Source organism: Euphorbia lathyris, chromosome 1 (genome assembly GCF_963576675.1).
Source record: "Euphorbia lathyris chromosome 1, ddEupLath1.1, whole genome shotgun sequence".
NCBI classification, from domain to species: Eukaryota; Viridiplantae; Streptophyta; class Magnoliopsida; order Malpighiales; family Euphorbiaceae; genus Euphorbia; species Euphorbia lathyris.
Genome location: NC_088910.1, coordinates 66023406 through 66049021, shown reverse-complemented (window position 1 = coordinate 66049021; position 25616 = coordinate 66023406). Strand labels below are relative to the sequence as shown.

Below are 25616 nucleotides of genomic sequence, written 5' to 3'. Positions count from 1 at the left end.
TCTTTCTCAACCTTAGTCAGTTCCCTCTCCTCCCTCCACCCACTATGTTATCTAGGAACATGATTCCTATCCACGTGAAAGGAAAAGCTGCGAGAATAAGGGCTATTTAAACCATCATTGTTAGGGCTAACTAGAAACCACTTCATCTTGAACATTTTTAAAACTATCAGTCTTCTTGTTCATGAAGGCATTCTGTTTCTTATCCATATCCCAAATAATGATATCCACTGCCTTTAATTAGGGCCTCTAGAGGCAACGAAATATGGTTCCGTTCAACTAGATATTAAAGTCATGAGCAATCTTGGCGAAAGCAAACATCTCCACAAGAGTTCAGGGAGTTTAAGAAGGTCAAAAGGCGAATTCCACTATAATATCCTCCACACTTCTCATGAGAGGAAATCGCAGCCCCATCTCCATATATTGTGCATAAATACCCAACTCGACATGTTAGGGAAGGGGCATAAATGTCCATCCTTTGCAAATCAGGATAACCTTCAATGAATGACTTAATCTTCATTGCGGTCAATGTAGACAACTACTCTTCAATGTGCAAATAAACTTTCTCCACCTTCTTCTTCCCTACGGACTTGTCGACTTCACAAGCCTACTTATATTTTGTTTTCTAGGAGCCATAACCAGGAAAGGAAAAATAGAGAAAAATGAAGAAAGCAGAAGAAACACTTACACTTGAAAGCCGAAATCACCTAGAAAAGTTCTAGCAAAAGACGAGGCAAGAAATATAGCAGGGAGTAAAAAGAAACCCTCAATAAAACCCTACCCTTTTATAATGTTGGGAAGACAATTGAAGCGACAAGCGTTATCATTACTTATTAGCAATGATTAAAGAAGCTTAAAATGCCTCTGCACCCTTAAAATCGTAATAATGCTCCACGTGGCATGCAAGGAGAAACCAATATCAACTCGAAGGGCTCCAAAAAGTAAAAGAAAATGGGAACTAATAGTTGCATTTACGAGCGCTGGACGAAGGACAAATCAATCGTTAGGATCCTGCAAAACCTACTTATCAGTCCTCCATTTCCAAAAAAACTTCCAAAAATGTACCAAAATTCAAACCCCCTCCATTAACTTTTGAGAAAATGACAAATATAATGCTTCCCGATGCTAATGCTTTATCATCCCAAAGAACGATAAATTAGACCCGAAGGCACATCTAATATCAGACAAATATAACTCTGCCACATGGAACCACCGAAGCACGAACCTACTATATAAGGATAGAATATGTAGAGCCTTCTCGTCTAAAGTACTGCAGAATGACTGCGTACTAGAAGCTTGACTCGGGAAGCCTCACTTTTGAGATTCCAGCTGTTGCCATAATGGCAACCGCCCTAGAAATCTTGGACCAAGTGGCCTTAAGAGATATCAGGTCCGATATCTGGGCTCGCTACCTCCTATCAACAAGAGACATATGGCCCACCCGCTCCACAATCTGTAATCGTCTTCTATAACTCAACGTCAGTATAAATAGAGTAAGTCCAGGTCGAGGTAAACACATTCGTTCATTTTTATATTAAGTTTGCTTTACAACTTTAGTTTAATGATTGTGATAATCCACCAGTCTTCTCCACGAACTGACTTAGACATCAGAGTGGATTCGTCGTACAAATAGTCCCCTTACATTGCTTATATGCAGTTGCAGGCTGGCACATGGATTTTAAGAATTCAAGTAACAATAAAATAACGAGTCAAATAACAATAAATCAATTTATTTAAATTTTCTATTAAAAATAAAATTGATTTTGTTTGAAAACTTGTTATTAAGTTTTTACTTTTCAAACAAACGACAAAGAGTGAGTGTCCGTTTATTTCCATTTTTCGAAACTGATTTTTGCTTTTTAATTCTAAACAAGAGATAAAAAATGTTTGATAAAATTTCGAAACATTTATTTTTAACAGAAAATCAATTAACATCTATTGACTAACAGCAATCGCAAACAATAAACAACTAACTACCGAAGTCAACAAACAAGAACATAAGGGAACCCTAAATTTGAAATTATCCCTAAAATAAATGATGACATGGTTAGCAAGTAATGTTATCCAAGTAACTTAAAAAAAAAAAAAAAAAAAAAAAAAAAAAAGGAAAGAAAGAGAAGAGAGCCCATACTTTGCTCAATGAATGCCAATAGACAAACTCATATAATTACAAAGAAACATCCATCATGGCCTGCCTTGCACCTCCAACTAAAGTTTTCGTCTGGGTCCATGCTAAAATGCGCTACTTCTCTGCTTTGGATCCTTCCAATGCCCTTCGCATCGGGTTTCGAGCTGCCCTCTCATCTCTCTCCCATATCCAAGCCAAGAGCTAAGGTCAAGATTTCTTTTCTTCTTACATTTTCAAATACCAAGTTTAATGGGTGGGTGCTGACTACTCTATTATTTCTTTCTTCCTTTTCCTGGTTAAAGAAAAGAAAGGAAGAAGACACTGGTTCAGTTCTATTTAATATCCAAAGAAAATAAAGGAACAACTTCTTCTCTGTCTCTTTGTCTCTATCTATACCTGCCAGTTTCCATGTCAGTACCATTTCAATATTCTTTTATTTTCTTCATTACCAAACATCTCCTTCAGATTCTTCTCAGTTTAAATCTCTTTTCTATTTTCTTACATTATCTTTGTTTATGTCTGTGGGTTGCAGCTTTGTTTGTTAGTGTGCTATGGAGAGTTTCGAGCTTTCTTCTCTTTTCATGTGCTTATCCTTTAGCTATGAGGGCGGCGAATCAGCAAGAAATGGAGTTTATGCAGTCTAAGGAATATCAACGTTATGATCTGGGGTTAAAAATTTTCTTCTTTCGGTATATCTCTGAAGAAAAATTCATCAATTTGGAGATATCTGCTTGCAACTTCCTAAATGTGTATGAATTTGTATATCTTAAATTGATTGTTGATGTGGCTTCCAAGTATATTTTAAAGAAGAATAATATAGATGGGGTAGACCGAAAGGCTATTGATGTTACTTTAAATTCACTAACTTGAATATTTTACTAAATAATACGTTTTGTAGTCACCCGTATATCTCTGAATCTCAGTTGTTTGAGTTAGACTGTAGAATCCAGTGTTGTTTCTTGATTTTTCTGATTTCCTCTTTGAATGAAGTCAATGCTACGAGGAATTGCAGATTTTTGAAGTGGACAGTTTTTAGCCATTTAGGGTTCTTTTCTCTGTATTTACTCAATTGAGCTACCATGCTTGTTCTGCTTCAGGAATGAATTCTCATTGATGTACACTTTTCCATATTATGTTGGTATTTCTGGTATAGGAAGCTGAGGAATTGTGGATGAGCTGGGATTTGCTTTAGAGCAGAAGTCTATCTGACTGTACTTAAGAAATGGGTTGTGTAGCATCAAAGATCCACAAGGAAGAGAGGGTGCAACTTTGCAAGGAGAGAAAGAGGCTAATGAAGCAACTGGTGTTTTCTCGAGGAGATTTCGCTGATGCCCAATTGGCTTATTTGAGAGCACTGAAGAATACTGGTGTGACCCTTAGGCAGTTTACTGAATCAGAGTCACTAGAGCTTGAAAGTACCTCTTATTGTCAAGTAATGCCTCCGTCTCCTCCTCTTCCTCTGCCTCCTTCCCCTCCACCGCCGCCTCCTTTTAGCCCTGACCTTAGGAAGTCCACTGATAATCAGAAAGAAGACAGCAATCAGGAAGAAAGTATAACTCTTGATAAGGGTGATTTTTGTATTCCATCTCCTCCTCCTCAAATGAGTCCCCCGTGGGATATTTGGGATTCCGTTGAGTCTTCTTCAGCACCACATAGGGGGAAAGGTGAAATGATGGGAACAGTTTTAGATGAGGAACATTGGGCAGAGACTAAGACAGAATTTGAAGAAGAGGACCAGGAAGAGGAAAATGTTGGGAATATCATTTCAAATTCGTTATCTCAAATGCAGAAGCAACAGCAGCCCTTAAAATTAATTGATGATGACTCATCAATGGCAAGCTGGGCCACTAAAGACACTGCAGATGGTGCAATGGTACAATGGAGAAATAAGAAGACCTTGGAGGGTATTGCTAAGGAGTTAGATGATTATTTCCTTAAAGCATCGGCTGGTGGAAAGGATATAGTTATTCTTATGGACATTTCCAAACAAGACACTTCCCTGTCTCAGAATTTCAAAGAAAATAAAAGTAAATACTGGCCTTTTTTACTAAATAGTTTACAGCCATTTGATATGCTTTATATACATTTGTAGAGTTTGTTTACGTTTGAAACTCTATATGTTTATGTTTGGTGGCTCGGGTTTTGGTGGGAAACTTTCAGCAGAGAAGTTTTTTCTGAACAAGCTACACCTTTTGTAGCTCTTTTATGTTTCTATGCAATTGAAGTTAATGTTTTCATCTTTTTGATGAAAAATTCTGTCTGATGCTGTCACTGTATAGTGCTGCAACACTTTAGGCTCAAGTGAAGGCTTTCTTCAATACAGATGAGCTTTGTGTGACTTTAAAGCATTTAGGTTAAAGCATCTATAATAATACGTTGCGACTCTACAATTGTGACATGAAATTAACACAATTTCGACTTTTTGTTGCTTGTCTATTTGTAATTTTGTTATTCAGGTGCATCATTCAGTCATTTCTAATATTTGGTGCTCCTAAAATTACTAATAGTCTAACATGAATTTAGATGCTTCTTCACACAGGTTCTTACTATTTCTGATGTGTAAGATTTCTTATGGCCGAGAATTCTAAAATTAATAGAGGGTATTTTTCTCAACAACATTTGCAGCAATAGTGCCATATATTCCCTACAAACTATGAATATCTGATTACTGTAATGGCTTTTATTTTTTTTTATTTCTTGTTCCAGCACTGTTCTACTATTTTTGGACAATTAGAGTGTAGGAATAATAAATTCAGATAACCACAAGATTGTACAGATCTTTAATTGTAGAGAGCATGAATATAAATTTATGATATTATGCGCCTCACCTGGTGAATCTTCTTTTATTTCTCATCTAAGGGGTAGCCGCTATGTCTAGTCCAACTTAATAGAACGTGGACTGAATTTCTATTGAGAACTGGGTGTAAAAGGTTTCTTTGTTTTTTACCTGAAGATTTCGCACCCTCTTTTTATTTCGTACCATTTATGGCTGTTACCCCATATGTGATCCCATATGCATCATAGTAACTTAGCCTCTTCAAAGTCCACAAAATTTTTGCGTCCTTTTCCCTAAAATGATCTTTGGTTGTTTGGACTGTTCAAACTGTTTGATCTCACAATACTTGAAGATGAATTATTTTTGCCTCTCGTTGAGAGGATTTGCATGATTAACTATGTGTATTGAGATATGGGACATGCAATTTTCTTTTAAAGTAGTGGGTGCATGTAAATGCAGCTATCTCATCTGTAACAAATCTTAGAGTGAGAAAGTATTAATATGCCAAGAGCTGTTGATGGATTATTTGGCTAATTCTTTGTGGAAGCTTAATAACTTTGTTCTACAGGAAAGAGGAGTAATTCTGCAAAGGTATTCAGTGCATTGTCATGGAGTTGGTCTTCTAAGTCGCTTCAGTTTGCAAAAGATGCTACTGAAGTTTATAATCCTACTGAACCGTGCAAGCCAGGCGCTCATTGCATCACACTTGACAAACTCTATGCTGCAGAACGAAAACTTTATAACGAAGTGAAAGTAAGTATTAAATTGACTCAGATGGCTTGTTGCATGATAGTATGTAACATTCTTCAGAAAGATTTTATTCTGTATCCCTGAAGAACAGTCTCTTCCATGTTGTTTGTTATGATTGATCAAGTAAATCACATTTTTTTTTTAAGTATGCTCTTTCTTTCATGAACTGGTATATGCCAAATGTGGTTGATATCTGACGTGTTCTAGCTCTTAGGTAGATCTATTTCAGACTTAATAATACACAAAAATATTTACATTAGAACTGAATGTTTAAACTGAATGGTCACGGAAGAGGTTTTGTAATGGGCTGTTTCGCCTTTCCCATTGCCGATTCTTATGCTCATACGGCTGAACTGATGGCGATCGCCTTTGCTATTGAAGCTGCATGGGAAAGAGGCTGGCACAATTTGTGGATTGAATCGGACTCGGCATATGCGGTTAAGTTGCTAAGTGAAAAATCTACTGCGGTTCCATGGAGGATTAAGCAAGAATGGTTAAGCTGCTTATCACGTTGTTCGTCTATGAACTGCAAAATCACTCATATTTTCAGGGAAGGTAATCAAGCTGCGGATCGTCTTGCCTGTTTTGGCAAATCTGCGTCAGCGCTCCACTGGTGGCACTCTGCGCCTTATTTTTGTCAATTTCATGTTTTCGATGGCCTTTGTAATGTTGCTCATATTCGTTTCCTTTAATTTTCTCCCCCTCTTGTAATTTTCTTTTTTTTATTAATAATATTCAGGGTTGATTAAGTGCGTTAGGGGTGCCAACCTAGTTGGGATGTCTAACCTCTTAATCGCGTCCCAATCTTTCATTAAAAAAAACTGAATGGTCGTAAACATGGCCAGATGACTCAGAACCGAATATTTTTTAATGATGATTAATGTCAGAAATGAATTGAATTCTGAATATTTCGGTTGAGTATGTAACAGATAAATTAAATTTTGACATTTCAAATATGTATATAACCTGTTCTGGAAGTAATTTTTTAAAATTTGTTCAAGGTCAACACTCACCCATGAATGCAATATCTTTTTTGTTAGGTTGTAAGAGCTATTTTTTCATATAGGCATTACATCATTATTTTTAATTGCCTATAATTTTTATGTGATAATTCATTGTCTGTTTGTAACTTGATTTGGTTGCGCTTTTATTTCCACTTCTGCATTGAAATATATCTTTGTGTTCTGAAGGTTTTGATCATGTATCCATCATAATATGCAGGAAGAAGAGATTACCAAAATAGAGCTCGAGAAAAAAACCATGCTACTACTAAAACAAGAAGAAGAAAATCATGACTGGACCAAGACTGAAAAAACTCGATCTATTGTTGAGGATTTGGAGACTGACCTCAGACGCCTGCAGCATTCAATTAGTACAACTTGTTCATGTATATTGGAACTCATTGATCTGGAGCTCTACCCTCAACTTGTTGCATTAACTTCCGGGTAATTGCTTGCATTAAAAACACACCTGTTTCCAATAGTATGTATTTAGTATTTCAGTGCAGTAGTGGAGGACAAGCAAGATGCTTTTCTTACAGCTTTGGAAAGTTGTAACATTTGAGTTCACCTAACCTGCTTTTAATCTCCTTGGGGTGGTTAGAAAATTGATGACCATGATCATCTCGTGCTATTATTGTTGGGATCATTACCTTAACTGAAATTTGCACCGGTACAATTCAATCATGATTTCAAGTGGGCAAGTATTGCGTTTATTGATGTATTTCCTCATGGCATGACATTGAGTTTATCATGTTCCCAAGTAGATCTCTGGTGGATAAAACTTTCTGTTCCAGCATGATACCAGATCTTTCTTGATACCATATGTAAAATCGTAATTGACTAGAGTTTGATTTGATCACTTCATTACAACTTTGACTAAATAACTTTAGAATGTATTGAAGAAGGATAAGCCTAACTATTTGATTTAGGCTAACAAAATCCTGTTTTTTCAATTAAAACTTTTGTTGCACTATATGCACACTAGTATTTGTTATTCATTATGTGAAACTGAAATTGCTTTCTTTCAATTGTTGATGGGCTTTTTCCCCTTGCAAAGTTGCATTTGTTTTCCCAGTTATTTTATATATTCTCTTATTTTGATTTTTTATGAACTTCTGAAGTAAAATCATGCAAACAAGTTTAGGAGGTCATGTCACGTGTTTGACCATTTGACTGTAAACAATGACACCAGTAGGTTCTGCTGAGATGGCAAGGCTGCATGTTTTGTAGGAAAACAATTATTCCATCGTAAACCCAGTGGACATTCTCCTATTGATTTTTATCTCAAATTGTTAACATCTTTTCTTCTCGGTGAAATTCTAACATAGTTATTAAAGGCGCGCCTGAGGCGCGCCTATGGCGCATGGCGCACCAGGCGCAGGCCTTAGCGCCATGGCAGCCCCATGGCGAGGCGCAATCGCCATGGCGCGCGCCTGGTGCGCCATTTTGCGCCAAATGCAATTGCCAAAGGCGCACCAAGGCGCGCCTTGGCAGTTAGAGGCAGTTATGGGCAGTTTTTTTATATATCTGGGATGAAGCACATGTTCTATTAACAAAAAGTATTAAAGAGGAGAGAGATTATACGTTTTAAACTAATTAGAAGACGAAGAGACAGAGTCATGAAGAGTTGAAGATGAAACTCTAACATGGGGTTTAGTTGGTAAGGCTGCTGGAGTTGAAGAGATTGCATATAACACTAGAAGAGTAGGAAAAAAGGCTAAAGTATCATCTTCCAAGGATCGAGGAAAAGCCCATGTAGTTGTTCGAGATGAGGAGGAGGAAGAAACTGAGTTTGTTGATGAGGATGAAGAGGATCAGTTTGATGATGACGCTTTAGATGAGGAGTGTGATAGTGATGATGAGGAGTGATGGATTTGGAGAGTTTTGATTAGGAGTAGAACTTAGGAATTAGTATTCAACTTTAAAGTTTGCTAATATGGGGTTTATTTTGCATTTTAAATTTATTTATGCTTAAGATATTTTCATGATTTAGTATTCATTGCATTTTTATGTTAGTTTTATAGTTTTATAATTTTTATTTTTGTCGGTGCGCCTTGTCTCGCTATGGCGCGCGCCATCGCCGTGCGCCATGCGCCAAGGCTCCAGGACCCTTTGCGCCTTAGTGCGCCATGCGCCTTTAATAACTATGAATTCTAAGCAGGGTTTGTCTTCCCATCAGTGTCTTCTTAAGTGTGCAAATTATCTTATTGTCTTAAATTTCTTTTTTGTTTGATCACTTTTGCAGGCTGAAAAGTATGTGGAGAACCATGTATGAATGTCATCAAGTTCAAAATCATATTTCTCAGCAGTTAAATCATCTCATGGATGATCAAAGTGCAGACTTCACTTCTGACTATCATCGCCAAGCCACAGCTCAGCTTGAAAATGAGGTCACATCATGGTACCTTAGTTTCTGCAAGCTCATGGAATCTCAGAATGAATATGTAAGAACACTCTGCAGGTGGATTCAACGCACTAATTGCCTTGTAGATGATAATCAGCAGAATAATTGTTCATCTGCAGTTCGTAGTCTGTGTGAACAGTGGCAGCTTGCCTTCGATAAATTACCTGATAAGGTACCATCATGATTCTCCTCAGGACTTTGTATTTACTTAGAACCTGAGGTATTTTGTAAATTGGTCACCAAAAACAATCTTTTATCTGCGCCAGAAGTCACAGTTTCCATTTTTTGAATGAACTGGTTACGGGCCATGTTTCCTCGAGAGTTGTGTGTTTTTCTGAAGAGCTTCATTTGCTAAAGAAAAAGTCATCTTGTTTGAAAACGTGGATGGGTTTATTTTACATCTGTCTTCCAAATGTTTTAGTTGCGTGTAATCAATCTCTGGTTCAGATGTTCCCAAGTTATTGAGTCAATCTTTGAAGTGGTAATGCGTTTAAAATTGCAACCTTCAATTATTTAAAGCATTTATTTAGTTATCGTTTTTTCACCATTTGGTTGTATCTAAATTCAAGCCGAGAAGGATCCTTAGTGATCATAATTTTCTGAGGCACCACCTCCTACCACAAAAATGATCGAAAATCACGATGTTTCAATGGAATATTTTATCAATGCATCTCTAGTAGTTATGTATAATGAATTGAGTTAATGCGTTGCTTGCATGTGTATAATAATTTCTTTTCATGGAAGGGAAGCTGTTTTTATTTTATTGATTTGTTTTGATTGTGTGAATTATTTGTGCAGATTGCCTCAGAAGCTATTAAAGGCCTTATGACTGCAATCAAAATGATAACGGTGCAGCAGGCAGAGGAATACAACCTGCATAAGAAGTCAGAAAAACTTGAGAAGAGATTGGAAAAGGAGTTATCAACACTAGGTGAAATGGAAAGAAAGGTGGATTGGAGCATTGGTGGTGGAGATGTGCAATCTGATTTGAGCCCAAAACATCCGTTGTCGCTGAAGCGGGCTAAAGCTGAAGCCTTGAGAAAACGAGTGGATAGTGAGCAGAATAAATATATGAATGCAGTTGAGGGTACCAGAGTGATGACTCTGAATAACCTGAAAACAAACCTTCCAAATGTATTTCAGGCATTGATGGGATTTTCAAGTGCTTCTGCTGTGGCCTTTGAGGCTGTCCTGAGCCATGGTAGAGCTGAAGTTGAGTGTGATGCATCAGAGAGCTCATAGTTGCAGATATTACCGTGTTTTTAAATTTCAATTATACTGAACAGAACAGTGTACTTGGGAGCAGATCTCAAGAGTACTTACAAGTGTATTTTGTCTCTCTACTGTCTCTCCAGTATCCATTTTGTTCCATAAATGATCATGCATGCAAATAGAATTCAGATGGATGAATTACTCACTCTTTGGCTGGAAATAGACCATTATTCAGCTCCGAAAGAATGTGGAATTGTTTCTTTACCTCTTTCATGAAGATAAAGAACAATTTTCCTCAAGCTTTTCATTGTTGTGAATCAACAAGAAGAATACAGTCCTTGTTGGGCTTGATCCAATTTTAATTTATAAAAATAAGTCCATGCTTTTGTGTTTTAGGATGGAAAGTATCCCGCATTGCTTTCAAAGTACTTGGTGGAGATACTTATTAATGAGGTTCTCACACACTTGGGGTGTGCCCTAAGGGTTACCCACTTTTGTGAAAGGGTGAGGACCTACCTCTTGCTTGACCACCACGCGCGCGTCGCCGTTCGAACCGGGCCGGGTGTGGTGTGAATCCTATAATTATTTTATTGAAAAATTAATAATATTTTTTTATTATTATTTTATTAAATTTGATTTTATTTTTTATTTTTTCCCTGACTTTTCTCTCCCACCTTCTTCTCCACTGAATCAGAGCTCAACGGCTCTTTTCTCCGGTATAAATAAATAGGTGTGAGAGACTGGCTTACTTACACAATTAATTTATTTCTTCATTTTTTTTGATTCTGAGCAAACTGAGCAAATTACTGAGTATAGACAGAAACGATTTTGTACGGTTGCAATACAAAATCGTATTACAGATGGCTGTTTTATCCTGGATGCGACCGGAATTCACACTGCTTGCAATTTTCCGGCAGTTCCGCGAACGTCTTAAAGAAAGCGACATTGTCCGCGACTCTGCCCATTTATTTTTTGTTCGGTCTTTTCCTGTTTTTCCAGTTCCAGTTCCAACAGTCCTTGTCTTCTCAAGCTTGGCGCCATCTTCAAAATAAAGTACTAATTGCTGTGCAACATAAATAAAAAACACAATATTTTTCTCTCTTGTTGTCGTTTAGATTATTCTTCTCCTATCTAATTTTAAACGTTCTGACATTGGTATGTGAATGAGAGATTTCCTTCCTTGGCATGTCCAAAAAACGTTGCCAAGAAGAACAAGGCAGACAACCATGGAGTAGCAGATTAGATCCTTTTGAACGTCAAGTTCAGTGAGTAAGGAGAGACCATTGCTACTCAATGCGTTCTTAGCTCCATGAATCTCTGCTCCACGAGTGTAAACATTGCTTGGATTCTCATCATTCTCTTGAGGAATTGGTCCACAAATCTATCTCGTCCTTTGACATTGCTTATTCAGGGAAACTTCTTCTTCCTCTCCTAAATGCTAATCGTGAGAAGAGTCTAATCAACCCTTTAGAGCCTAACAATGGGAAAGGGATCTTAAGTAACCCATAAGGAACATCGATTGGGGACGCCTTTATTAGAGATTATATTATTCACATATAGCACATCTTATCTGTATATTCAAAATACCTAGTGACCTATTCTTAGGCTAACTTATAGGATTAGACTTTCACTGTAATGTGGATTGTATTCTGTATATATTGGTTTTACGCATCAATAACAATTACGCAATTACACAAACTCTTACATGGTATCAGAGACCAAACCCTAATCCCTCCCTAGTCTCTCTCCACCGAATTCTTCCCTCTTTCTCTTCATCTATTTCCGCCGCCGGTCGACCTTCCTCCCATCGCCGCCGCAATGACAACCTCCGCCACCTCCAATACCGGCCCCACCAATACTGAAACTGCTGCCACCGTAACAGCCAATACCAAAACACCCACCCTTACCCATCCGTCCCTCACTGTCTCCAACATCTCTACCTTCATCAAATTAACCTTAGACATGGAAAAAGGACACTATTCTACCTGGGCCTCCCTATTCAAACTACATGCCAAAGCCTTTCAGATCCTTGACCACATAATTCCAAGTCCTGCCACTGACAATTCCTCCAACTCTATGCAACAAACAAACCCTGACCTATGGTCTTGCATCGATGCTATTGCCCTTCAATGGATATATAGCACTATTTCCCTGGACTTACTCCACACCATTATTGAAGCTGATTCTACCGCTGCTACAGCCTGGAGCCGCCTACACGACATCTTTTCAGATAACAAGCACTCTCGTGCTCTATTTCTTCAACAAGAGTTCTCAAAAATCAAGCTAGCTGAGTTTTCTGACATCTCTTCCTACTATCAACATCTCAAATTCATCTCCGATCAGTTAGCAAATATCGACTGTCCCGTCACCAACGATCAGATGGTACTGCAACTTATATCCAGCCTAACCGATGCATACGACACAGTTGCCAATCAGATTCGACACGAAGGTCCCCTCCCTACCTTTCAAAAGGCCAGGTCTATGCTAGTTCTTGAAGAAACCGCTCGTGCCAGAAAGCAAAATCCCACTCAAGACTCACTCTCTCTCACCATTGCGGCCTCCGACTCCTCACCGTCGCACTTCCAATCGTACCAACCCGCCAATCATATACAGCGCGCGGCTCCATTCCACCACGGCGGAAGACATGGTGGTCGCTACAGTCGCGGGAGAGGAGTTCGCTACAGTCCACGTTCATCGTCGGGATCCGATTTCAGACAATCTACCTTCCCGCCTTAGGGTTTTTCATACCCTTGGGCACCGCATAAACCGTGGGCCACCCCACCATGTTCGTTTCTGATGAACCAATGGCCTAATCAAAATTATTCCGATCAACAGCCTTCTAATTTCGGAATACTTGGACCCCGTCCCGCCATGCAGCAAACAAATCTCCAGTAGCGAATCCAACATATGCGCCTACTGACATTGCAGAAGCTATGCACACCATGTCAATCACACCACCTTCCGAACAATGGCATATGGACACAGGAGCCACTTCCCATATGACAGCTCATAAAGGTACGCTCACTTCTTATTTTAATACAAGCCTCAATGGAAATATTATTGTCAGTAATGGTCAGTGTGTACCTATTTGCGGTTCTGGTAAGGCATCCTTAGCCACTAAAAACCATTCGTTACAATTTAAAAACGTTTTGCATGCTCCTAGGCTCATTAAAAATCTTATTTCTGTTCATCAATTTACTGTTGATAATAGAGTTTCTGTGGAATTTGATCCGTTGGGTTTCTCTGTGAAGGATTTATAAACGGGGACACCTATCATGAGATGTAATAGTACGAAGGACCTCAATCCAGTCGTGTCTTGCTCATCCACCTTTTTTTTCGTCTCCTTCTGCTCTTACGCACTGTCGTCTGATGTCTGGCATAATCGTTTGGGTCATCCATGGCCTCTCCTTTTGAACCATATTCTAAATAAAAGTTTGATTTCTTGTAATAGGAATAAGAATGATTTTGTTTGCTCTTCATGTGTTAATGGAAAACAAGTTAAATTACCGTTTCACTCCTCGTTCAATTTTGCTTGCATGCCTTTTGATTTAATACACAGTGATATCTGGACCTCACCCACACCGAGTTCCAGCGGTCATCGTTATTATGTGCTTTTTCTTGACAATTACACGAATTTTTTTATGGACTTTTCCGTTAACTCATAAATCACAAGTCTATTCTGTGTTTCTCATCTTTTGTTCATTTATTCGCACACAGTTTGAACGTGACATTAAAACTTTTCAATGTGACAATGGGGACGAATTCAATAATACATCATTCCGTCAGTTCTGTCATACCAATGGAATGCAATTTAGATTTTCATGTCCATACACATCTCCCCAAAACAGCAAATCTGAACGCACCATTAGAACGATAAATAATGTAATTCGAAACGTTATGAATCATGCTTCTGTTCCATTTAGTTTTTGGCACCATGCCTTAGAACTTGCCACTTATCTACTCAACATTTATCCTCACAAAATCTTAGGTTATCAGTCTCCCACTAAAATAATGTATCAAAGTGAACCCACCTATAGTCACTTACGTGTCTTTGGTTGTCTTTGCTTTCCTCTAGTCCCATCTCCGTCTCATCACAAATTAGAGGCCCGCTCATTTCCTTGTGTGTTTTTAGGATATCCATCGAATCATCGGAGATACAAATGTTATGATTTGTCTAAACGACGAATAATTGTATGTTGTCACGTCGTATTTAATAAATCGAATTTCCCTTTTCTCCACGACACCATCTTATCACAAATCTGCCTCCACCGGTTCTGATCACGGCGACGACCTCCTGCCGACACCACCACCTGCCGTAATCATCCCTTCCGCCCCTTCTGGTATGCCCGTATCTGACCCTAACGTTAATTTACCTAGTCCGTCTCCTTTGATCAGTAACATTAATTCCCCTAGTTTGTCTCCCTGTTCGTCCCCGCCCTCTCATTCCGTGTCTACCCCTTGCCTCCAGTCACCAGAGTCATGTCCCTCTCAGTCATCCCAAGCCATCTCTTTGTCAGTCCGTTTGTCGTCACCCGGTTCGTCTTCCCCTCGTCGTTCAAACTTGTCCCCATCGTCTCACCCAACCCCTGCTGTCACGTCTTCTTCAGACACGACATATCAATTTTTAAATTCCAATGCTCATCCAATGGTCAATCGAGCACAACACGTGATATACAAACCTCATCATATGTTAAATCTATCCACCTTAAAACAACCAGTCTCATCTCTTATCCCTAAAACACCAATTCTTGCATTATGTGATCCAAATTAGACACAAGCCATGATTGATGAATTTGAGGCTCTTATTCAAAATAAGATGTGGGTACTTGTACCCCATCCTAAAAATGCTAATGTTATTCGTAGTTGGTGGATTTTCAGGAACAAAACAAAGTCAGATGGGTCATTTGAATGATACAAAGCTCGGTTGGTTGGCAATGGCCCAGGACAATTGGATGGTGTTGATTGTGGGGAGACGTTCAGTCCTGTGGTTAAACCTGCCACTATCAGGGCTGTTCTTAGTATTGCATTATCTAAAAATTGGAATCTTCACCACCTGGATGTTAAAAAGGCATTTCTACATGGTGATCTATATGAAACAGTCTATATGCATCAGCCATTGGGATTCCGTGATCCAGAGCATTCCGATCATGTTTGTCTGCTTAAAAAAATCCCTTTACGGCCTAAAGTAAGCCCTGCAGGCCTGGTACCAGCGTTTTGCAACCTTTGTCACAACAGTGGGATTCAATAATAGTACTTGTGATCACTCTCTGTTTGTCTATAAAAAAGGAACAGACACAGCTTATCTTCTGCTGTATGTCGATGATATAGTTCTTGTTACATCATCTGAAACACTTCAATCTTCTATACTATCCAAACCGAGTTCTGAATTTGCAATGAAGGATTTGGGTCCGTTATATTACTTCTTGAGGATCTCTATCACTCAGTCACCATGCTCACTGTTTCTGTCTCAGCGAAAATATGCATCCGAAATTATAGAAAACGCTGGCCTTAGCTCATGTAATGCCGTAGCAACGCCTGTCGATACAAAGCAGAAACTTAGCATATCTTCTGGTTCTCCGTATCCGACAGAATACAGACGACTGGCTGGTGCTCTTCAATACCTGACTCTTACCAGGCCTCACATATCCTATGCAGTTCAGTAGATATGCCTGTTTATGCACGATCCCAAAACATCTCACATGACTGCTCTAAAACGGTTCCTCAGATATATTCAAGGCACCCTTGATTTCGGTCTGCATATAAATGCATCATCTCTCGGACAACTGGTATCCTACACCGATGCTGACTGGGCGGGCTGTCCTGACACCCGTCGATCGACATCCGGCTACTGTGTTTTTCTTGGAGATAATCTTCTCTCCTGGTTGGCAAAATGACAGCCTACCCTGTCCCGCTCTAGTGCTGAAGCAAAGTACCGTGGAGTAGCGAATGTTGTGTCAGAAATGTGTTGGATCCGCAATCTCTTGCTTGAACTTCGGTGCCCAATTGACAAATCAACTGTCGTGTATTGTGACAATATAAGTGCAGTTTACCTTATAGGGAATCTAGTTCAACATCATCGCACAAAACATGTAGAGATGGACATTCACTTCGTTCGAGAGAGGGTTGCAAAAGGCGAAGTCCGAGTACTACATGTCCCATCTCGATATCAATTGGCTGACATCTTCACCAAAGGACTTCCCTCACCGTTATTCGATGACTTCAGGAATAGTCTCAATGTTCGCCCTCCGAACCTTTCAACTATGGGGGGGTGTATTAGAGATTATATTATTCACATATAGCACATCTTATCTGTATATTCAAAATACCTAGTGACCTATTCTTAGGCTAACTTATAGGATTAGACTTTCACTATAATGTGGATTGTATTCTGTATATATTGGTTTTACACATCAATAACAATTACGCAATTACACAAACTCTTACAGCCTTTATTGGCGGGAGCTCCAACTTCAACAATCTACTGCCTTGATGTAAATTACCATCTTTTGATGAAACTAATATAGAAATAGGCCTAATACACAAATAACCCCTGAACTTGTACAAATGTTGCAACTGCCCCCTCAACTTTCAATTGTAACAACTTACCCTTCAAACTTGTCCAATTGTAAAACATAACCCCTCAAACTTGTCCAATTGTAAAACATAACCCTAAATTGGGATTTTTTTAACCCGTACTTGAAGCAACCGTAAAAACGTTTTCCCGGATTCGTATCACGCCATGAAATCTTCAATGGAGGTATTTCTCCATATAAATACCTTTTCACCGCCATAATATTCCAAAACTTTGAATCAAGAAATCACTAAAAAACGAATATGAATAACAAAAAGAAGAAGAAGAATGGAGGATTTATGATTTACCGTTAGGTTGAAGAATTGGGGATTTAGTCACTTAAATACTGATTTTTTTGGGTCCAAAGATCTGATTATCACATTCCACGAGCGTTGCAACTTTTGTATTTCACGTGTTTCTTCAATTGCAGTCCATGTCAGCAATTTGGAGTTCTGTTTTACAATTAGACAAGTTTGAGGGGTTATGTTTTACAATTGGACAAGTTTGAGGGGTAAGTTGTTACGATTGAAAGTTGGAAGGGGAGTTGCAACATTTGGACAAGTTCAGGGATTATTTGTGTATTAAGCCTATAGAAATATGGACTAATAAGTGCTCCAAGTGTTTCCAATTGATGTCGCTATTGATAGGATGGTGGAATTCGCTGGTCTATAAGTAGTACGAGAATTGAACCTACGAAAGTACCATATGGTGGTGCTATTGTATCAATCATGTATGTTATATAAAAGACCCGATGCCGGCTATGCACCGAGCGTAAGCTAACCCAGGTGATCCAGTCAAGAACATTCAAGTACTTGAGAAGGACTAAGGACATATTCTTGGTATATGGAGATGGAAATCAGAGAATAAAATACTACTCAGATGCTATTTTCCAAATAGATCAAATGTTGGGGTTTAGTGTCCTATAGACAATTGTTCTAGGATACAAACTTAATGTAAATGAATTGTTCTTTATATCATTTGTTTTAAATGAGATATATGTTTTATAACTACATAAAGGCAATCCCTTTTAAGCACAAAATAAAGTCTAATAAAAGGAAATCCATAAGTTTATTTCAAGTGATTATAAAGTGTTCATACAAGCATGAAGTGAGACAAAACTTTATAATAAACTAATAAACTTAAAACCACCCCAAGTCAAGTGATATGTTTGGGGTTGATATATCACTGTTGAGACTTGTATGTAACAATGTCTTCTGTCCAACAGAAAGCTGATCTCACAAGCTTCATATATACAGATATCTGGACAGTTACATAGATCCGATGAAAAGTTGTTCATTAGGATTGGGGATCCGATTTGAGATAACAGGATGGGTAGATTCATCCTTGTCACCTGTTCATCTCATTGGTATTAATAGGTATAACTAATCCTCAGACTCAAAGGAATATTAATTGGTATTCTGGATTACGGAATGTGACGCTTTGACTCTGGTGTAACACGATCCTTAACAGAGATGACTCTGGGGTGTGAACAGTAGACGTTGGGTATCACATGAAATGATTGCGAGATCGTTATATATTGGATTGAGCATTTATCACTCCCGATAAATGGGAGATACATCCAAGGATCGCTTGTGAAAGACTCGACTCTAAATCCTTGCAAGGTGATAGCTTAAGACTTGAAATACAGATTTCACTTAACCTATCTATTTGAGTTGACTCGGCCTGTACAAGTAAAACGAACGTCTCACTATATGTGACTTGACATCACCCATAGTCATAAGATTCAGTTCAAGGATGTAGTTGATAAAGGATCGAATTATACTGTAACTAATACGGAAAGGTTAACGACAGAATCAACCTGTCTTATTATAGCTCTGGGGGAATGATTACGGACTTGCTAATCACATACTCTGTACATCATTCCGTTATGCAAAGATTAAATATAATTCTTTGAAAATTAATTTAATAACGTTGCATACGGCTAGAAGCAATAAGATCCTAATGGGTCACACATAAGACTTGGAACCTAAAAGAGAGATAGATGTTAATTAATTGATGGAAGCCCAATTGAGCCCAATGAGGCCCATGGACCAAGGGGGGTCGAAATTCATGTAGTTAAATACATGAATAATTAATTTGATTTTGTTAATTCTAATTGGATTAGGATTATGAATTAAATTAATTAAGAGATAAATAAGTTAGGAGTTTTAATTAGATTATAATACTCCTATTATTATCCAATAAGGTTATTATTATTATCCTTAATATATTAGATATATAATGAGATAATAATTAGGAATTCTATTCCGAATTGAATTCCTATTCAGTAACCTAATTCTATCTAACCAGGGATTAGATACAAGAGATTATAAATACCCCACCCTAGTGATTTTCGAATCCCCAAGAGAGCAAGCCCTAGAGATTTTCGAAATCCATATAGTGCAAGAGAGAGAAAATTTCGACACCCCTAGTTTGAAGACGAGTTTTTCTACGGCTTCTTTCCGATCAATTGATTTCATCTATTTCTCTTATCCTTGATCTTGTGTTGATTAGTTAGAGGCAATCTACTTTGGTTGCTATTCAACGGTTGATTCTAAATTAATCTTCCCGTGTTTTATTTCGTGTTTGGGAACTCGGAGAAGAGTTGTGGGCACTTCATTAACAACGGTAGATTGATCATCAAAAGGTAATTCTTCTTATCCCTCTTTATATGAAATAACGATTAACGGATCCTATGGTTAAATGGAAATAGGTTAAATTTTTTATATTTCCGCTGCTATACGTTAGCCTAATTTCCAACAGTGGTATCAGAGTCATCGTTAAATCCGTTATTTCATATATGAAAATTTAGAAGTTTTCAATAGGATTGAATAAATATTTATAGTTAGGATTAATTAACAAATTGTTTTGATTAATTAATTCTAAAGATAAATAAGTTTTAATTAATTATTAATTAAAATTGATTATGCGTATGTTCCTAATTATTTTGGTTGATAATCATTATAACGAAATCTATTAGTTTTACAGTTAGATTGATAAAATCAGTTTTATTAATTCTAAAGATAAAACGGAAATCTATAGTAGTTTTTCCTATTTTCTGAAAATCGTTTTAAAACCGTTTTAGAACTGATATATATATATATATATTTAAAATTATTATAAAAAAAATAAATACGACAGCAGCCCGAGTCGCGCCTTGCGGCGCGACTGGCCGCTGTCGCACGGCTGCTGCCTCGCGGCAGCAGCCGCGTGCGGCGCCTGTCCGCCGCTGCCGCAAGGCAGCGGCGGTTCAACCGCGCTAGGGCTGCTGCCAATCGGCAGCAGCCCACTCTCGGGCCCGGTCCGAGACCCACTTGATTTTAAATTGTTTAAAATCGTTTTTATATTTAAATATATATATGTTTCAGAAATTGATAGTTTTCTGTTTTGATTATCGAATGAAAATTTGTTTAAAAGTTTATTTTACCAATTTGTAAATCAAAATGTTAAATGAATTAAAATCAAAATAATTGGAACGTGCATAATTAAAGTTTTGTATGGTTATATTAATCTAAAGATTAATATAAAAGATACGAAACTATTAGAAGTAAAATTGGATGAAAGTTAATTTGATAAGTTAATGTGATTAACATAAATATTACATAAGACAGTCATGTAATCAACCAACTAAATTTATTTAATTGAGTCTATACATGTTTGGAGTTATGGACATATTTGGACCCTCTTTTAGTCTTTTGGTATTTTTGAAATAGGGCCTGCGAGTCCTGCCTTTCTACTATCTATTGTAATTTCTCCTCTCATCTGATTCCCTTCAATTCAATTGAAGTTTTCTTTAGTAATATAGAAATTAATATGTAATTTCAAGGCGCCATGGAGAAGACGGAGGACCTAAAGAGAAATATGCAATAGTTAGTATTTCCTTAGGTTTGCCCTTTTATTCCGTCTCTGGCTCGACGGAATAATTTAGATGATATGTCCATAACGCCAATGTATGTGAATGTATGTGTCTGATGTATGCTAAAGCAAATCAAGACTAAGTTAGATTATGAGACCTAAAATAAAATCCCTCATTAAAAAGTTAAGTAAATAAGCAAATTACTAAAATCGGTTGCCCCTCCCTAATATTATAATTCAGCCGGCAGTACTGAGGGCCTTTGGGTTGTTGAGTAAACTCAAGCTCGTGGTCTTACGGTAACACCTGAATTATCGAAAATAATTTTTCATGAATATGGGGCAATACTTAAATTAGATTATGATAATTGGATGAGTAAACTCATGTTGTCATAAACTAATGGGCAATATGGTTGGGATTAATATGAATAGCATATTAGTTACTAATGTGGTTAGTAACCCAATAACCTAGGAATCACATTAAAGATGTGATTAATTACATGAATCTACCTAATGAATGAGACTAGCTTGTTGAGTAAACTCAAGGCGAAATCTCAGGAGTTAGGATCCTAGCTCACTAAAGGATTTGTGAAATTCTTCGAATTAATATGGAGGGCTATTAATTTGGCAAAATAGTGGGAGCAATCTAAAATAAACTAAAAGGCCTATAATTTTAGATTGATATACTTTAAGCAAATGAATAACATACGTTTACTCTTTCTCACATCTCAGGTTTAATTAAACACACTCTTAAAATCATGACTAAAACCAATCTGCAAAACATTCTTACCGATAACAAATTGAATGATTCAAACTTCACCGACTGGTTTCATAACCTCAAAATTGTTTTGAAGTTCGATAAGATAGGGTATGTACTTGATACAACGATACCCCCTATCCCTGCCGATGATGCTCCCATTGAGGAAATTGATGCTTACCAGAAGCACAAGGCTGATGATGATCATGCCGGATGAATCATACTTGCATCGATGACACCGGAATTACAAAGGCAACATGAGGAAATGGATGCCTATTCCATCATCATGCACCTTAAAGAGCTGTTTGGGAAACAGACTAGGTGCGAACGCTACGAGATATCCAAGTTGCTATATCGTTGCAGGATGCAAGATGGCACATCTGTCATGACACATTGTGTCAAGATGATTGGCTACATTACCAAACTTTCTAGTATTGGATTTGCGATGGATAACGAATTAAGCATATACTTAATTCTTCAATACCTCCCAGAGAGTTATTCACAGTTCATTATGAACTATCAGATGAATGGCTTGCAAACCTCTCTTGAAGAGCTTGCAAATATGCTCAAGTCAGTTGAGCCCAATATGAAGAAAGACAAAGCCATACCGGCTCTTGTCATTGAGGGATCAAAGAAGAGGAAAGGGAATTATCCCAATCCTAAATATCCCAAGAAAGGTAAGAAAGCCGTGCCCTACAAAGCTAAGGGAAAGGAAGTGAAGAAGCCCAAAGGAGAGTGCCACTTCTGTGGTAAAGACGGGCATTGGAAGAGGAACTGCAAGGAGTACCTAGCCTCCCTCAAGAAGGGAAATGGCGGTGCTTCAACATCTGGTTTGATTTATATTGAAATAAATACAGTTTCACAGTCTGAATCTTGGGTACTTGATATCGGATGTGGATCTCATATTTGTACAAATATGCAGGAGCTAAAACAGACTAAGGAACTAAAGAAAGGAAGCATAAACTTGCGAGTGGAAAATGGAGCAAGAGTTGCCGCCCTCGCAATTGGAGATTATGTTTTAAATTTGCCATCTGGGCTTGTAATAGAATTAAGGAATTGTTTATACGTTCCTCAAATGTCTTGCAACATTATTTCTATTAGCCGTCTTGTTGACGACGGTTTTTATATTTCAATAAAAGACAAGAGTTGCAATTTTTATAAAGATTCGATCTTTTATTTTTCAGGAATATCACAAAATGGGATTTATGTGTTAGATGACAAAATTCCTGTTTTTGCAATTGATACCAAAAGACATAAGCTAGATAATTCAACTTACTTGTGGCATTGTCGTTTAGGCCATATAAACAAGAGACGCATGCTAAAGCTCCATTCAGATGGGCTTATAGATCCAATCGATCCCGAATCATTGGAAACATGTGAATCATGTTTAAAAGGTAAAATGACAAAGACACCCTTTATCAATAAAGGTGAGCGTGTATCAGACACTCTAGGACTCATTCATTCAGATGTATGCGGTCCTATGTCAGTCCAAGCAAGAGGAGGATTTAGATTCTTCATAAGCTTCATAGATGACCATACCCGATATGGTTACATATACTTGATGAAGCACAAATCAGAAGCTTTTGAGAAATTCAAATGCTTCAAGAATGAAGTAGAAAATCAATTAGGAAAGAAAATAAAGACGCTTCGATCTGATCGAGGTGGCGAATATCTTTCAGATGATTTTCTGAATTATCCAACTGAATGTGGGATATGCTCACAATGGACACCTCCCTATACACCACAACACAATGGTGTGTCCGAGAGGAGAAACCATACCCTACTAGATATGGTACGATCCATGATGAGCATGGCCTTACTTCCAAAGACGTTCTGGGGCTATGCCTTAGAAACTGCCCTCTTCACCCTAAATCGAGTACCAACTAAATCCGCTAGTTCCACACCATATGAATTGTTCATTGGTAGGAAACCCGTGTTCTCATTTATGAGAGTATGGGGTTGTTCAGCATTTGTCAAACGCATTGCGTCCGACAAACTAGATTCGAAATCTGATAAATGTTTCTTCATTGGATACCCTAAGGAAACTATGAGATATTACTTCTATCATCCAGATGATCAGAAAGTAATAGTATCCAAGCACGCAACCTTCTTAGAGAAAGAGTTTCTCGAAGAAACACAAAAGGGAAGCATGATTGAACTTGACGAAGTTCAAGAAGAAGAAACACCGACTGAAACAACAGAGGCGGTTGAGGTACCCGAAGAAGTCCCATTAGATGAGACTCTAGTGCCACCTATTCGTAGATCACAAAGAGTTCGTGAACTCCCAGTTAGATATGGTTTTCTAGTGGGAGATGATAATGAGGTTCCCGTGTTAGACGATGAACCCGAAAACTACGAAGAGGCTCTTACTAGTCCAGATTCTAAAGCATGGCTTGATGCCATGGATTCTGAAATGGATTCCATGTATACTAACCAAGTTTGGACTTTGGTTGATCCACCCAAAGGGATAATACCCATTGGGTGCAGGTGGATCTTCAAAAAGAAGACAGACATGGATGGAAAGGATACCACCTACAAAGCTAGGTAAGTAACGAAAGGATATCGTCAGAAGCAAGGAATTGATTATGACGAAACTTTCTCTCCTGTGGCTATGTCCAAATCAATCAGAATCATGCTTGCAATTGCCGCTCATTTCGATTATGAGATTTGGCAAATGGATGTGAAAACAGCTTTCCTAAACGGAAACCTGCTTGAGGATGTATATATGATGCAGCCTGAAGGTTTCATATCGAAGGATGCAAATAAAGTTTGCAAACTTCAGAGATCCATTTATGGACTCAAGCAAGCATCAAGAAGCTGGAATAAGCGTTTTGACGAAACCATAAAACAATTTGGTTTCGAACAAAATTGCGAAGAAGCTTGCATTTACAAGAAAGCAAGTGGGAGCTCTATAGCATTTCTCATACTATATGTGGACGATATATTATTAATGGGAAATGACATTGCTCTACTACAGTCGGTAAAAGTATGGTTATCTGGTAACTTCTCAATGAAAGACCTTGGTGAAGCAGCTTATATACTTGGTATAAAGATCTACAGAGATAGATCGAGAAGACTACTTGGTCTTTCACAGGCTACATACATTGAAAAGGTGCTAAATCGGTTTAGCATGCTTGAATCGAAACGAGGTAACTTACCCATGCTACATGGAGTAAAGTTAAATAATCATCAATGTCCTAAAACCGATGATGACAAAAGACGCATGGCTGTAGTCCCGTACGCCAGCGCAATCGGTTCGATTATGTATGATATGCTATGCACTAGACCTGACGTAGCGTTCGCGTTATCTTAACGAGTCGTTACCAAGGGAATCCGGGAGACGAGCATTGGATTGCCGTCAAGAACATTCTTAAGTACTTGAGAAGAACTAAAGATATGTTCCTAGTGTAGGGAGAAGGTGATCTGAAAATAGAAGGATTTTCAGACGCAAGTCATCTCACAGATGAGAATAATTTTAAATCCCAATCAGGATACCTGTTTATCTTGAATGGGGGCGCGGTCAGTTGGAAGAGTTCCAAGTAGGGAAGCGTATCTTTCTCTACGACCGAGTCAGAGTATATCGCAGCTACGGAAGCAGCAAAGGAAGCGGTTTGGATTAGAAAGTTCATTACAGAACTTGGTGTGGTGCCTGACATTGTAAATCCCATTACACTGTATTGTGATAACAATGGAGCCATTGCGCAAGCAAAGGAACCACGGTCTCATAATGCGTCCTAGCATTACCTTAAGCGATACCACATCATTAGAGAGATTGTGGCTAGAGGAGATGTGAGAATAGAAAGAGTACCTACAGAGGACAACGTTGCAGATCCGTTGACAAAGCCTTTAACCCAGAAAGTACATGATCGTCATTTAACTTCTACTGGGATAAGTTTTAGAAACAATTGGCTTTAGTCCAAGTGGGAGTATGTTGGGGTTTAGTGTCCTATAGATAATTGTTCTAGGATACAAACTTAATGTAAATGAATTGTACTTTATATCATTTGTTTTAAATGAGATATATGTTTTATAACTATATAAAGGCAATCCATTTTAAGCACTAAATAAAGTCTAATAAAAGGAAATCCGTAAGTTTATTTGAAGTGATTATAAAGTGTTCATACAAGCATGAAGTGAGACAAAACTTTATAATAAACTAATAAACTTA

At 38.0% G+C, this 25616-nt stretch overlaps 1 protein-coding gene across 3 annotated transcripts; it reads left to right on the top strand.

Annotated features, from left to right (window-relative positions):
- Positions 1 to 2181: 2181 nt before the first annotated feature.
- On the top strand, positions 2182 to 10397 carry LOC136236000 (protein ALTERED PHOSPHATE STARVATION RESPONSE 1). 3 transcript variants are annotated; one of them, XM_066026128.1, is made up of 8 exons: positions 2182 to 2331; positions 2428 to 2535; positions 2658 to 2814; positions 3279 to 4152; positions 5470 to 5654; positions 6873 to 7096; positions 8898 to 9228; positions 9855 to 10397. In XM_066026128.1, exons 4-8 carry the CDS (start codon positions 3348 to 3350, stop codon positions 10296 to 10298), a joined length of 1989 nt encoding a protein of 662 aa, XP_065882200.1. In that variant the 5' UTR covers positions 2182 to 2331; positions 2428 to 2535; positions 2658 to 2814; positions 3279 to 3347; the 3' UTR covers positions 10299 to 10397. The 3 variants fall into 3 exon arrangements, with proteins under 3 accessions (XP_065882200.1, XP_065882208.1, XP_065882206.1); XM_066026136.1 differs by having other exon boundaries at positions 2190 to 2331; positions 2433 to 2535; XM_066026134.1 differs by lacking the exon at positions 2182 to 2331 and having other exon boundaries at positions 2338 to 2535; positions 2658 to 2874.
- The last annotated feature ends 15219 nt before the right edge of the window (positions 10398 to 25616 follow it).